The 14,434-nt window shown below is 51.1% G+C and overlaps 1 protein-coding gene across 1 annotated transcript in view; it reads left to right on the forward strand.

Annotated features, from left to right (window-relative positions):
- CACNA2D4 (calcium voltage-gated channel auxiliary subunit alpha2delta 4) overlaps positions 1-14,434 on the forward strand; it is a gene marked incomplete at both ends in the record, with an annotated part of 130,502 nt that overhangs the window by 94,269 nt on the left and 21,799 nt on the right. The window contains 3 exons of the mRNA XM_082310195.1: positions 10,648-10,709; positions 11,869-11,883; positions 13,829-13,873. Coding sequence (XP_082166321.1) covers positions 10,648-10,709; positions 11,869-11,883; positions 13,829-13,873 — 122 coding nt within the window. The remainder of the gene's footprint in view (positions 1-10,647; positions 10,710-11,868; positions 11,884-13,828; positions 13,874-14,434) is intronic.

Consider the following 14,434-nt stretch of genomic DNA (forward strand, 5'->3'; position numbering starts at 1 on the left):
GGCAGGTCTGAGGGAGGCACCCTTCTGCTCCCAGCTCCCCCTTTGCACCCTGCGAGCATCCTCCAGCTCGCTGGCATTTAAAATGCCGCTCCCCGCTTCCTGCCAAGCCTACCCCGGAGGTGTGGGTGGGTGACACACCCCAGGGGGAGGCTCCAGGCAGAGAAAGCAGCTTGGTGGGAGAATCCTGGTTCTGTGGTCCTCATCCCCCTCCCTACCCGACACGCAGGTATTTTCCGCACTTCTTAGTGGAATGGTGCTCCAGATCCCAAAGTAATCTCTTGTTTTTATTGGGGTGGTGTTCCAGAAGAAAGGTACATAAGGACCCACATTTGTGAAGGATTCTCTGAGGGCTCAGAAATCTTGAGATCACCCAGTACCTTCCCTGGGTCTCTCATTAGGGGCAAAGGATGCAGCAGATCCATAACAGGGAAGGTGCCAGCCTGCCTGAGATGAGAGATGCATTTACATGCTCAGAGTAGTAGATGTAGGTGCATCAATTTAGCAGCAAGATTAGAAAATATAAGTTTTTTTATCAATATAAGCTCTCAGTTCACAGTTCTGTTCCTGGAGTGCTAGGCCAGACGTCTGTCGAACAGTTCGGCCAGACTGCCAAATCAAGGGGCTTCCAGATCAATACCAAGAAATCCCTGTTATATCTTATGGGGGCCAAGGCACTTCAGCCATAAGCCTTTCTCCTTGTGCTTCCTCATTCCTAGAATCAGGTGAGCTTCTGCAAGCCTGGGTGATCCCATGCACACAAAGTGCCCCACACCTGCTTATTTGCCACCATTCATGTCTGCGTTAGCCCAGGGACTGGTTTTGCCTCTTTTTGTAGTCTGTATTCTGAAATACGCCAGGACCCCAAGATCACTAGCCTTCCTACTGCTTGACTCTTGTTACTTTTGCTTCTGGTGGAGAAGTGAACGTGATGGAGAACTGCTGCCACCTAAGCTGCTGAGTGAGAGAGTCCTTCCCCCTCTTCCTCACCCAGCACCCTGGCTTCCCGTCTGCGGCTGCCGGCCTCTCGGACTCAGACCACCGGCTGCAAGGGTAGTGGCTTGCCACTTCAGCAGTTGGAGCAGGAGGAGGGAGAGGAGGTAGAAAACACGATGGGACAAGGGAAGAACTTTACTACCATCTAACTTCACAAGCCTGTGCCCCAGGCATGTTCACAGGGGCAGGGATCATCCATGCATGCACAGTGGTGGGGCAGAGCACAAGATGCCAGTGGTAAAAATCCTCTCTGCTCTTATCGTAAGGGGATCGGTGACCCGGCACACACACAGCTCCTGGCAAACTTCCCAAGGAAAGGCTGACTGTCATTGTTCGTACACGATGCATTCATACTGAACTCTGAAGGAGACCTTTTTCTGCCTTAGTGAGTTGCATAGATCTGTTTCACTTGGTTGCCACTGTGGCACGAGGTCAGCGGTGCTGCCTGTTAGAGAGAGCCTGGATCTCTTCTTCCCCTTCCCCATCGCCCCCATCACCTTCTCAGAGCATCCAAGATGGGCATCCCCACAAAGTCCACACAAACTGCATGGGGTCCAGGCTGCTGCCTGCAGCTCCGGGGGTGCCTGAGGATCTCTGGGAAACTCTTACACTCTTTACAAACTGGGAACATTGCCCATAGCTCAGCAAGATGTGGTGACGGCTCTCACAACCCAGAGCTCCAGACAGGATCCTTGGATGCATCTGGGCTAGCACACACATCACAGCCCTATGCTGCAGAGCTTGCTGAGGCTGGGAAAGGTCTTCAAATTTGATGTGACTTTAGTTTTCTGGAGGGTTTGCAGCCACAGAAGAGATACGGGCGTGGCAACGTTCACATCTCATCAAAATCACTAAATGCAAGTGGTGTGGAGAGCAGGACCCACCTTCAGCCCCTCTGCCCCCACACAGGTACCTCACAGCAAAGCTGCAGCAGCAGCACACCCTGCTTTGGGGAGCACCGGCAGCAGAGAGCTTCACCAGGAGTGGAAAGAGAGCCCAAATGATGAATGCTAAGGCAAGTTGCCTCTAACAGCTCCTTTCCAGACTCAGGATGCGGTCCTACTTTTTTTATTCCTCGTGTGAGGGCATGGTCCATGGGGAAGGAAGCTTCCCAGCTTCCCAGCCTCCTTGGAGTGAGGAGGAGCATGGTAGGAGGGCCTGTCTTCACAGTAACAGCCTTTGCTTACAGTCAGTGGTGAAGTTCAGACTTGTATGGCCCTGCTGTACACTTAGGTCTCAGTCCTTCTTGTGATGGGTGTGAGGCGTTGCAGTGTATAAATAATGGAAAGTCTTTTGTTTTCCCATTCATAAAAAAAGAATCAGAAAGGGTCATTTTCATTTTTAAAAAAAAATTGCCATATGGTAAAATATGCCATTTGGCTTGCAAAGCCAAGCACTTAAATGTGAGTTAATGCCTGCATAACCTTCATTCAGCCACTTGCATGTATGCATTACAACACAGCCTTTGCTTATCCAAGCAAGTACTATTTCTTTTTTCACAGGACCCTGTCCCATACTCAGTGCAAAGGACACATGATACTCAAGCTAACAATGAGGATGTTGTAATAAATAAGGCTATTATTTTTATACGGCCAGCATTAAATATTAAACTACGGTTTTGGCAGGTGGCCACAGTCTGTACATTCCTAATTTTGCGGGTGCCCAACATGAGACCCTAGGGGCCATTTTGCAGAACTGCTGAGCACTCACAGCTGTTTTCAAAAATGCTGGCAGCTTGGCCAGTAAACTGGTACAGTCTCGAGGACTCAATGGCACTGAGAGCCAAGAGGCCCCAAGCTCTGGTCCTGCACCTGCTGCTCCTTCCCTGTGTGGCTAAAGGGGAAGTCTCTTTTCCCTTCAAAAGCAAGGAAAATAACTGTTCTCTCTTGCCTCATCAGGAGTATAAATTCTCTATCATAAGCTACGAGGCAACTGTAGCAGCGAACATCTTCTGAACACCACAAGACAATGAATAACGATGTATTGCCTGCAGGGCTTGGATGGCAGGCAGTAAACAAATAAAACAGGCACGCACTTTGCAGTACCAAAAAAACCCAACAGCCCCCTGCTTCACTCCCTGAGCACCGTGTAGCTGGTGCCCTGAATGAAGCAGCCTGTGAAAATACAGCGTGTGATCCTACCAGTCAGGACTGCGACCTGGTGCAGATGGCACGCTGCCCCGAATCCCGACACTTCCTAACTTTCAACTGCTTGTTTTTGCAATGTGAATAAAACCGTATTTCATATAATCCCACCCCTTGCAGGTGAAGCAACTTTTCCTTCCATCTCTCCAGCCTGGAATTGAACTGCTTTATAGAAAAAAATTTTCTTCTTGCTATTAGGATGTCCTCAGCCACACAAAGCATTTTTGTGAGCCAGCATTTTGGTAAAGCCACAGCAGGAATAAAGTATGTGTTACAAGGTATTTCCATGCAGTAGGGACAGAAACAGCCTAGGACTCCAACTCCAGCTCCTTCCCACTGAGAACTGGAGTGTGTGTCATGGTGTAGCACTCTGGAGCATTACCCAGCTGGCAGGAGCATCCCAGTATGGTCATTCGAATTACGGCTTGAGCCACCCAGGGCTGGGAGAGATGTCAAGCGGTCTAAGCAGCTGCTTGTAACCAAACATGGCAAGTGAAGGAAACTGCTTGGTCTCTCTTTTGAATCAGCAACAGGCAAGTGCTGAAGAGTCACCGAAGAACTGCCCAGAAATAATCTCCCGCAGGCTTGAGCCTGTCCCTGTCCTGTCCCACGCGCAGCTCCAGCCTCTGCCGCTCCTGGATGCTCCTGTCCAGGTATCCTCACAGATGGCCCTGTGCTGCTGCTGGCCCTCCCTGTTGCACCGAGACGCAGGTCTGCCTTCATCAGGCTTCTGTGGTGCTGAAGAGCCTACAAAATCCTTTCTGCATCAGGCTTAGAAAAGCCAGAGGAAGGGCAGAAAGCTGGAGCAGCTCATGAAGATATCTGAGCTGGGAGTGCACCTTGCTAGCGTGTGGCATTCACTTTGCTGGAGGCAAGGGTAAAGCTATGATCTGGTATAAAAATTACATAAGAGGGCTTCCCCCCTTTCTCTTTGCAAAGAGCCCCTTTGCTCAGGGTTTACCATAATTCCTCCAAGTAGGCAAGATGCACTAACAGAGACTGCACTGATGTCTGACAGGGAGACAATTCCCGCAAGCCTTTCTCTCATGTGGAATAATTCCCTTGCAAATGTTGTTTGCCCACAGCAGTTAGAGGAAGATCCATCCCCCCGCCCCCCAACAGACCCGAGCGACAAAGCTCAGAAGAAAAATGTTCTGCAATTCTGGTAAGGCACCCCCTCCTCCTCACTGCTAGAAATGTCCCCTGCTTTGTGACAAGTCCCTGTGTGCCTTTAAGGGTCCCCCTGTCTTTTAGGGGTTTTCTTCTTTAAACCCTGCAATAGCAGCTGCTCCAATCCTTCCCCAAATGAGGTCTTCATTTCCCCCTCCATCCTTGGGTGGCAGATCAGGCACCGGCAGCAGAGCAGTGCTGTACCCTGCTAACTACCATTGCCATCGGGGATGCGCTGTACGTGGCACATTCAAGCTACCTGAAGGTCCACATGGTGGGCCTGGGGCCCGGCTCAGTCATGACTTGGTTGGAGCAACAGCTCCAAACATCCTCTCTCCCCAAACCGGGAGAGCTCTGATTTTACATGTCTCTCTTAATTAGCATGAGGTGCAGTGGCAGTAATAAACTGGGCAGGCAGCAGGAGAAGGGAGGCAGGATGCCCTGAGTGGGATGTATATGTGCACGTGTCTGGGCATGTGTATATATGCACACACACACACACATGCTAACGCTTACATATATGCCCCTATCCATAGGCGGCTTCACATCAGCTCATTCGGGACCTTATTCTCCCCCTTTCCTCCCAGGCAGGGCTGGAAAAGGCTGTGAAGTTTCTCTGTGCTGTGTTTCACCCCCGCCCTCAGTGCTGTGCCTTCCGCCCAAAAGTTCAGAAATCACAGGCTCAGCCTGCAGGGATGCTGGAAGCAACTTGGGACTTATTTTTGGCTCTACTTGTGATATGGCATCCTGCACTTCATGTCCTGTGGTCTGTGAGCTTTGTGCGTGAAATTGTACATACACACATGTACACACCCTTCATCCTAAAGCCCGTTTACTGAATGCTGCACCTGTCCAGTTTCAGTCCTCAGTTCTCCATTTTAGATTGTTCTTACTGAAACAGCTGAGACCAAAATGATACCCAGCAAAGCCACCACAGGTCAGGTGTGTGGCACCTCGCATGCTGGCCCCTCTCTGCAGCCCTGAGGAGGGGACAAAAGCCAGGGCTCACCGGGAGCTGCCTGGTACCCGGTGACCACAGCACCAAGTGCTTAGCCTCAGAGCTGCACCTGAGCTGCCCGTGCTGCAGCGAAAGACGCTGATGCCATTGACAGCTGGGAGAAGTTGCTCCCAGCTCCCCGCACTGAAACTGGACTGGAACCAGTACCAGCAGCCTCTGCGGCAGGGTTGTCGTTCTGCCTTATCGGGAAGATCGCTGCCCGTCAGCCTCGCACAACCGGGACTTCTCCGCCGTGCCGTCTGGCAGACGGTGCTGCCCCCGACCACCACTTTCCTCCCCAGGGAAGCCGGTTCCTGGGGGGCAGCCCCACTGATCTCGCATAGGCGGGGGGGAATACAAAAGAGAGACGTCTTTACTTACCTCTCTCAGGCTGGGATGGACCCTCCTGTGAGAATGGCAGCTCTTCCAGCAAACCTGGTACAATCCCAAAGCAAATCCAGCAGAAAGTCCCTCCGTTGCCAGCTGGGCTCTCGGTGGACCCTAGTTGGCAGGAGCCCCTCCTAGCCAGCCGCTCGCCCTGCGCGGAGGGCAGAGGAGCCTCACAGCGAGATGGCAGCGTGGGAAAGGGACTGTAATCCTCCGTAAATAATAAATAGGGGGAGAGGGAAAGAGAGAGAGAGGCGGGAGAGGGAGCGACTGCACGCAGTGAAGTGACAGCTGGGGGTACATCTGCGATGGCAGCAGCACACGCACAGGAGCGCACACAGTGCAGAGGAGTCACCCCACCAGGCACGCAGGATCTGCTCCGAAACACCCAGAGGAAGGAGCTCGTGAGGTTTTCATTTCTCTCAGCCCATCCTGGAGAAAGGGCTGTTGCTGTCAGTCCTTCTCTCTCCCTCCTCCCCCGCTTGCCGCCATCCCTCTCCAGGTGCCGGGAACCGAGGGGCTCGAGGAGGGCTGAGGAGATGCCGGGGCAGGGGGAGCTCCCCGCAGCCCCTCGGGAGGCAAATTGGTCAGGCACAGGTTATGAGAGGAGGCACCGAGCCGAACGCCTCCTCCCCTCCCTCCATCCCTCCCCTGCCTGCTATGGCTGATGACAATAAACCCAGAGAGAAAGGCGTGAGGAGGAGAAGCAGCAAGCCCTGGGTTTTGTATAGGGGTGAGGTGAGCAGCTGCTGCAAAGGGGAGGCAGCGGGGGAGAAACCGGGGGGCTTGAGAGCAAGGCACCCCCTTCCCACCGGTGCTCCAGAGACGGCGGGGGGAGGCAGTGCGTCTGACGTAGAGATTTGAGTGAGAGGTGCCCACCGTGGGCTGGCCGCATCCTGCCCGGCCACAGCGGGCGTCCCCAGCAGCCGAGCACACGGGCTGCTGGAACGCTTCCCTGCTTGGATGCAGCACGACCTGGTAGTCTGTTTCCTTGGGGCTTCAGGGAGAACTGGAGGAGTGCTGGTAGGGGGTAGCTGGGATGAGGGGAATGGGTGAAAGAGGAGCGTTTGCACCCACAGTTTGATCCCCTGAATTTGGTGTGTGGCGGGGAGGGTGTGCTCAGCCGTATGTCCAGTGCAAGTGTCGGGTACAGTTACATCCACGCAGTGACAGAGGCATCCCCTGCCCTCCTTGACACAGCCTGCTGATACGGGGGTGTGGTAAGCACCCAAATCCAGCCCACTCCTCTGTCAGGCTTCCCTCTGTTCTCTCCCATGGGCTTCTGCAGCCTGCCCCCCCAAAATCAGACTCCTCGCTTGCCTTCCTCCAGCTTGCCGAGGACCTCAGTAGCTTGTGTTTGCAAGAATTATTCTTTTGCTGATCCACTTGAACTGCCTCTTCTGTCAGGTCCAGTACCATAAGCAGGCTGCCCTTGGTTTGGGCTTTTTGTTTGTTTTAATTTGCCTGGAAGTTATTTTTTAAGTAGAATTTTTAGGGGACTTCAAGTAAAATTTTGAGTGGGGCAGCTCTGCTGCTGGCTCGAGAGGGAAAATGGGAATATTTCAGAAATAGGAAATGGGGAATGCAAATGGACAGCACGGGCAGGGCTGCTCTGCTGCTCTGGCACCTTCTTTCATTTGAATCACAGGTTTTATTTAACCATTGGACTGGCTGCCATGAAAACAGGTTGTGAATGGCAAGGTACATCTTGATAAGCACTCCACAGGATGCAGTCTTGCGACTCTTTGTTATGCCTTTTTGTCATGCGGCAGGCCCAAGAATTATATCTTGGGGAAAGCTCCTTATGAGAACAGCATATGGATAATCAAAGACAGAAGCCAGAGAAGGCAGACAGAAAGAGAGACAAGCAGAGGATGAGCTAATGAGGCAGACATGCTCAACGGAGGGATGAACAGGTGGAGGGGAAGGCTCTTATCTCCACAGTGAATGGCAGCACGCAACCCTGGAGAAAGCCAGCTGCAGCCATGCAGAGGGCACTACTTGGGTTTGCAGGCAGGGTGCCTGCTGGTGGGAAGTCGTGCACAGGTCTGGGTAGCTCATTGACATGGTGAAGCAATGTCTAACTATGCAAGGTGTGCAGCATTGCTTGTCCTTGTGTTTTATTTCATTCCTGGGATGCTACAGTTGCACAGGTTGTTTGCACATTAGTAGGAATAAAACTATTAGTCATGGTCTCTCCGAGGACTCTACGGTCATTGCTGTGCTGCACACCAGAGCCGCTCATTTCACAGACTTCAGATCTTCCCGCTCCTGCAGCATCCTCTTTGCCACCAGAGCAAAAAGGCTCATTAACGATCAGTTATACTTCAGAACAACCAGAGAGGGGTTTATTCCAGTTTTCTCCCTCTGAACTCAGCTGAGCTGAGCTGAGCTGAGCTGCAGCAGGTTTCCTCCTTTCTCGCCGGCCTCACCAACAGCCTGAAGGCACCCAGGGGACTATTTGTTACTAGCACTGGGAGGGTGATTGTGGCCTGTTTCTCCTCAGCTCCCATGTCTTCCTGAGGTCAACTGAATGCGTGGAAGTTTCTCACAGTTCTTGCCAGGAGCTGCCAATCCACCCCGACTGGCGAGGAGTAGTGCTGCCAGGCAGGAGCATGGAGCGATCCCTCTAGTATGGTTCCCTGGGATGGGTGCCATCCAGACAGACAAACCTGGCTGCAGGGCAGGATAGCCCCCAGCTTTGCTTTCAGTGACCTCTTCAGACTGTGCCATGACGTGAGGAGGAGAGTGGTGCTCACCACAGCTCCATGGGGAATAGCTAGAAATGTGTGCTGGACCACTGGGAAGGAAAGAGCAAGCTAGTGCAGAGAAGATGAGTAAGCACAAGCCCTACAGAGAGGTTAGGGCTGCAAAGATTGCATCCAAAGGACAAGGCTTGCTGACAGATGGCACAGATGGGTTAGACATGGCTGTGAGCAATGTGGAGAGAGGAAGAAAAGAGCTGGGAGACTCTGCTTTCTGTCCCTGCCGCTGGCCACCAGTGTGAGCCCCCAGGTACTCTCCTTCCTCATGTTGCAGGCAACTCTGTCCAAGTTCGATACGTGCTACTCGTGCCTCCTGGGCAGAGGCAGGGTTTTACAACCAGGGGCTAAGCTGTCTTTGAAGAACAGTTTGAGGCTAGATGTTCCCTCTGGCAGAAACATGAGCCACTGAGTAAGTCTGTGCATTGCAAGGTCAGTTATGTAGGTATCAACTCCTCTTCAAGTCTCATTAAAAACTATATGTCCTGGCTAATGCTCAGTCCCATTGATGTGATCTGCTGTGATAAGGGGAATAACTCTTTCTTGAGATGGTTTTAAAGGATAACGATGAATTTATTTAAAGCTACATACCAAATCGGATGTGTGGGCCTCATCGGACTCAGCAGCAACAGCACTGTTTGCCTTCTGTCATGGACTGCCGATTTGTCAGCAGGGGCACCAAGCCAAACCATGCCTGCGATAGCCTCGCGCAAGCTGATGAATCTTCACTCAGGCTGGACTCAGCCCCATCCTTCCTCCTTTGTTTGCATTCTTTGTCTTGTCTGGTTCGTGCTCTTGCTTAGGGCAAGGCAGCTCTACAAAATCATTCCTTTCCCCCACGTACAGGCAGTCAGACTCAGTCTACAGCAGGGAGAGCTGGGTAAGAAAAGCGCCTGTGAATGGGATTTTGTAAGATGTATCAGCAGTGAGAATGTGACAAGGACACTGGTATAAAAGGCAGAGCTGATGCCATGTGCCAAGGGTCTCTGTACATGCTGCAAGAAAATATACCATTGCATATTCCAGTTTTAATTCATACCCATCTGAATTAGAGCATCAGATCATACTGTTAACTTAAAAGCACCCACACGGCATGATTCAGATTTAAAGGATCTGTTCCCCCCCTTTGAAGCTCCTGCTAATTCAGAGGAAATCTGTAGAAACAGCAACACTTCATCCGCCCGATATTGGTGGTTGTGAAAAAAGGCTCAGACTCTCCCTCTCCCTACTTCTTTTTCTCCCTCACTTGCACTTTATATTCTATTTCAAGGTCCCGCTTGAGGCTGTAATTCCTGCAGAGCTCTTGGATTCAATTAGTTGACACACAGCCCCGTTGTTCCCCGTCACCATGCCAGGCTGCGCACGACTGCGCTGGTTATTACGTGTGCTTGTAGGCAACCTCCCCGGGGACAGCTCGGTTGTTCTGTCGGGGAGACCCTGCACCATTTCTTCTCCTGTGGAGCTGTGCTTTACTTCAGGAACATGATGGTGGGAATAGAAGAGAAATTAAGCCAAGAAATTAGGACGCACTTCATTAAGAAACACGCACGCTTTTGCTTAGCGGAGCGTGCACTAGGCTGGGATGGGGTAACGAAGCACTACTTCTAATTGACACTGTTCCATCAAGTGGCATTCATATTTGTGTGCTTTCATAGTGGCTTAGGAGAAATCTAAATCACTATGGTCTCCCCTTGAGACAGGTGGGGTTTCAACTGAATCCCTTCCTCACGCTGGCCTACTTTATTTCTGATTGATGCCGCGTGGTGCAGGAGATGAGGCTGGGGTGATCAGAAACATCTGCTCTGGCCAGGCAAATCTAGAAAAGACAAAGATGAAAGCTCACGCGCTCACTCTCCTGGGTTTTTTTTTGGTGGTTTTTTTGTTGTTGTTGTTATTGTTAATTCGTTTGTAGCTCCATAGTGTTTAGTGGGAGGGAGGTGTCGGTACCTTGGTACAGTAGTCAGTGTCCCCTTTTGCTCTACCTTGTTAAACCTCTGACTCCCACTTGGCAGTCTGACTCAGCGCTGATCCCCCTGTGCTTATCGTTCGCACTTGGAAGCAGGTTGCAATTGTGATTTCCATCCCATCACTTCAGGCAAATATTTACCCTTCCTTTCCTAACTTGTGTTTGCCTTTCTCTCTCTCACACATTCCTCTTTTCATCCTCCCCCCCCCCCCTTTTTGTTTCCCATAGCGGTGGGTGTGCAAATTAAGCTGGAGTTGCTCCAACGCAAGTTTTGGATGGCCATGCAACAGGTAGGACCATCAGCAGTCATGCAGAGAGACAATTTAATGCTCTGTCGGTTAGGTCGATCCTATGTTATATCATACGATGGCATTTTGATGAGGGCTTTTGTGAAATTCATATTAAAAGATTTATGAAGTAGATTAGTTTGAAGTCACACATTTCTGTAATCCTTTGACGGCACTAATGCCGTGTGAGCCGTGAGTCTGTTCCACAAATGCCATGTTGACAGTGTCAGCATCCTGGCCTGGCATTAGCTCTGCTGCATATGACACATTTAATTGTGGAAATATGTTTTGTGCTCATTCAGCCTTTCAGAAACCTCATGGAAATACACAATTTTGGGCACATGGAAAAAAAATCTACTGCCCTCTCTTATCATCTTGATAATGGTAACAAAATGCTACCAGCTTGCCAAAATAAAAATTATTTGCTCCAGGGATAAGCTGTCAGTGTTGTCCTAATTTTGGCCACACTTGCTGGACTGAGAGAAGTGGAATAATTAAAACAGCCCCCAGTCTGAGAGGCAGGAAAAGTGAAACACCTTTCCCTTACCACCCAGGGGCTTTCCTCCCAGGCTTTGCTTTCGGGGAGGTATACGGGAGGGGTGAGACTGATGGGACCAAAGCAGCACACAGTAGAAGTGGCTCTGCTGTCAGGTGAAGGAACTGTCATCAGACGAGGATGACAGAGAAGATAGGAGGGCAGGGGGCTGCTCACTGGGAGCGGGCACACGTGGGAAATGGAAAAGCCCAGAGTTGGCCACGGTGGCAGGAGCATCCTCACAGGTGGGAGATCACGTAAACCTAACCTGAGCTAAAAAGACTTAGGCAAAGCACATGAGCACATTCTGTAGCATCAGCAGAGAGCTTCATTTTAAAAAATCTCTTGAGGGCCATACCCAGGCAGTTCTCACACAAACAAGCCCACATGGGCGTTAAGTGAAACCGGCAGGGCTTATTAAAGAAGCTGAAAGGAGGCCCGCGTACCAAGTGCCTGCATGCTGTGGCCCTGGTAGGTGCTGGTATGAAAAGAGCCTGCGTATGGTTCCCCAGGACACGACCGCCGTTTGACAGAAGAATGACTAACAGATTTTGTTTTCTCTCTCTCTCCCGCTTCACCGCATGCTGTGTCGCTCTGGATGTCCACGCTGTGCCTCCCGTCTCCCAGCCCAATGACAGTGATGTAAGTAGACAAAAGCTGGGGATGGGGAGGCATCCTGGTGTGCCTCACCGCAGCTTGGCTTCATAATTGTGTCATTTGTGTGCCAGCATATTATAGGCACTGTCCCTTGTCTGTAGCCACTGGAGATGGTCCAAGCCTGTCCTAGGCTGTGTTTGTCTTCATAGTAATTAAGGGTCTTTGGCAAAGCTGAAAGTACTCTGGGTCACAGCATTTCAGAGACCTGACCAACAGCAGGAGGATGCTGTGAGGCAGGCTGGTCTCTGAGGAGGGAGCTGTGCCCGTAAGGCAGTAGATGTGGTCTCAGAGTGACCAGGGAGCTCAGGTTCAGCTCTGCCCCCTCCTCAGGGGCTCCCTGCAAGCTGCTGGTGCTCTCAGATCAGGCTTCTCACTGCAGTCCCGCTGCTGCATGGCCAGCCCAGCACCGGGCACTGCTGGAGCTTCTCCAGGTCTGGAAGAGCAGTGGCAGCGAGACTCGGTCCTCACACTGCTGAGGAAGATCTTGTGAGACATGAGTTCTTCTTGTGGGAAACCACTCTGGTTCACCTAGGTTTCTGTTCTGATTTCCAAGCTCTGGGCTCTGTATTTGTTATCCCCAAGGCCATAATAGTGGTTCGTTGTGGCCATATTTCTCTGCTGACCAAATGAAGGAACCCACCAGGGATGAAGTACAGGGCCACCTCTATGCGTGCATCCAGGGAGACAAAACAACACGATGCTGTTTTGTGGTGAGGCAAGAGTGAGGTGATGCTTGCAACTGTGGATAAAGGGATGTTTTTAAACCATCATCCCTAGAGCCTCAAAAAGCCAGTCAGGATTGGAGCACGAGCATGCGATATTGCAAAGCCACAGGGCTTGAAACAAAATCAGGCATCTCTGAGTCTCTCTGAAGTTGAGCAGACGGATGGAAACCTGAAACTATTGGTTTTGTTCTGCAAAACTCTAGAGGAGAAACAAATTCTAACAGAAAGTAATGGTCTTCTTGTGGTTTGAAATGGCAAATTCACCTCTTGTTTCTGAGAATCATCCAGAAAGGCGGCTGGGGTTTATGTATAAGAGTTCTGTGGAAATAAAGGGCAGCTGGCCAAGAGCAGACAGGCTACGCGACATGCCGGTGTCCTTCCCTGACCCTAGAAAAACTCTGGCAGGAAGGGGACCCCGTGTACAGAAATGGCAACACCATGTCAGCTTTCTTCCCTCTGCTGGTAGAGAAAATAGCACTGAAAAATAACACAAAGAGACAGACACATGCAGCAGTGACAAACTCGGAACAATTGCAAAATCAATAAGCACCTGAAGGGCTTTGTTACTCACCACGTAACCCCTCATGTCCCCACCCAGTGCAGTGTTGTGAAACACATGTCAAGTCCGGTACACAGAAATCCTAAATGAAACAAATGGATGGTGCCTTGGGCTACACGAGCACCGTTCACATCCTATTTTATCATTAGCTGTCTGGAGAATAAAGAAACCAACAGCAACAACAGCAAAAAAATCCCTGCCTGAGAAGAATCCTGATCTAAAATACCATGCCATGTGTTTAGTCCAGATACTAGCAGATGCTGAAATGCATGCTTGTTTCTCACTGGTGCACAGTAACCTTTGCTTTCTCAGGCAGAGAGCTTGATGCTGCCCCCTTTCTTCACAAGTGCCACCTCTGCTCGAAGTGCATAGGTACTGCTGGAAGCGTGGCAGGGAGGCAGGGGCAGGATCAGAGCCCTCCGCAAAAGGGACGTTGCTCAGAGAGGTGGGGAGTACGCAGAGCCGCTGAGTGGCCAACTTGGGGGGTGCTAGCTGTGCATGCTGTAGAGCTCGTCTTGGTGGAAACACCAGCTAAATTGCAGAGCTTTATGGGATGCTGGTATGGAGACCTTTAGCTCAGCAGTCCCAAGGGGGAGACTGTAAGATGAGATCACGCCACGGTTAATGCCCCGCTTTTCCTTTCCAGTGCAGTGCCTTGGACGGTGCCTGTCCACTAAGCTGTCAGGATGATGTAAGTTGCCCAGATTTCTTCTCTGTACCTGTGACAGGTCTGATTGACTACCTGCTGTCTGGAGGTCTTTGTCTCCCCCAAAATCGGGTATTGCCGGTCGTTTCCTCACAAGAGGTTGCACAGCTGGGGCAGGACCTCATGCTGTTGAGACAAACCTGCAGTTTAGGTCTTCCCCTCAGCTGTGAGATGTCAGCTGAGCCTGGCCAGGGGCATGGGGATTCCAGCCAGTGGCTCTAAGGAGAGTCCATCTCCTCTAAGGGTGTCTCATTGGCATCCCAGGTCTGCCAAAGAGACTGGATGTCAGCATGCCACACGTGCTGGGCACCCTTCTTTGCATTTACGCCACTGCTTCATCCTTGGTCTCAGGCATATTTGGGACAGGAGCTCCTCTGCCCTGGAGAGTGGGATCACCAGAGAATTTTCCTTCCATGTTCGTGTAGGATTTCCTCTGCATCCTAGTTTTTCCCTGTGAGACCTAAAGATTTTCATCTAAACTCTGTGCTTCCATTTTCTGCTCTGCAAAATAAAAATAAAAGACCAGCACTGGTACTCAGTGGTGAG

This window comes from Platalea leucorodia, assembly GCF_965183815.1.
Source record: "Platalea leucorodia genome assembly, chromosome: 4".
Taxonomy (NCBI): Eukaryota; Metazoa; Chordata; class Aves; order Pelecaniformes; family Threskiornithidae; genus Platalea; species Platalea leucorodia.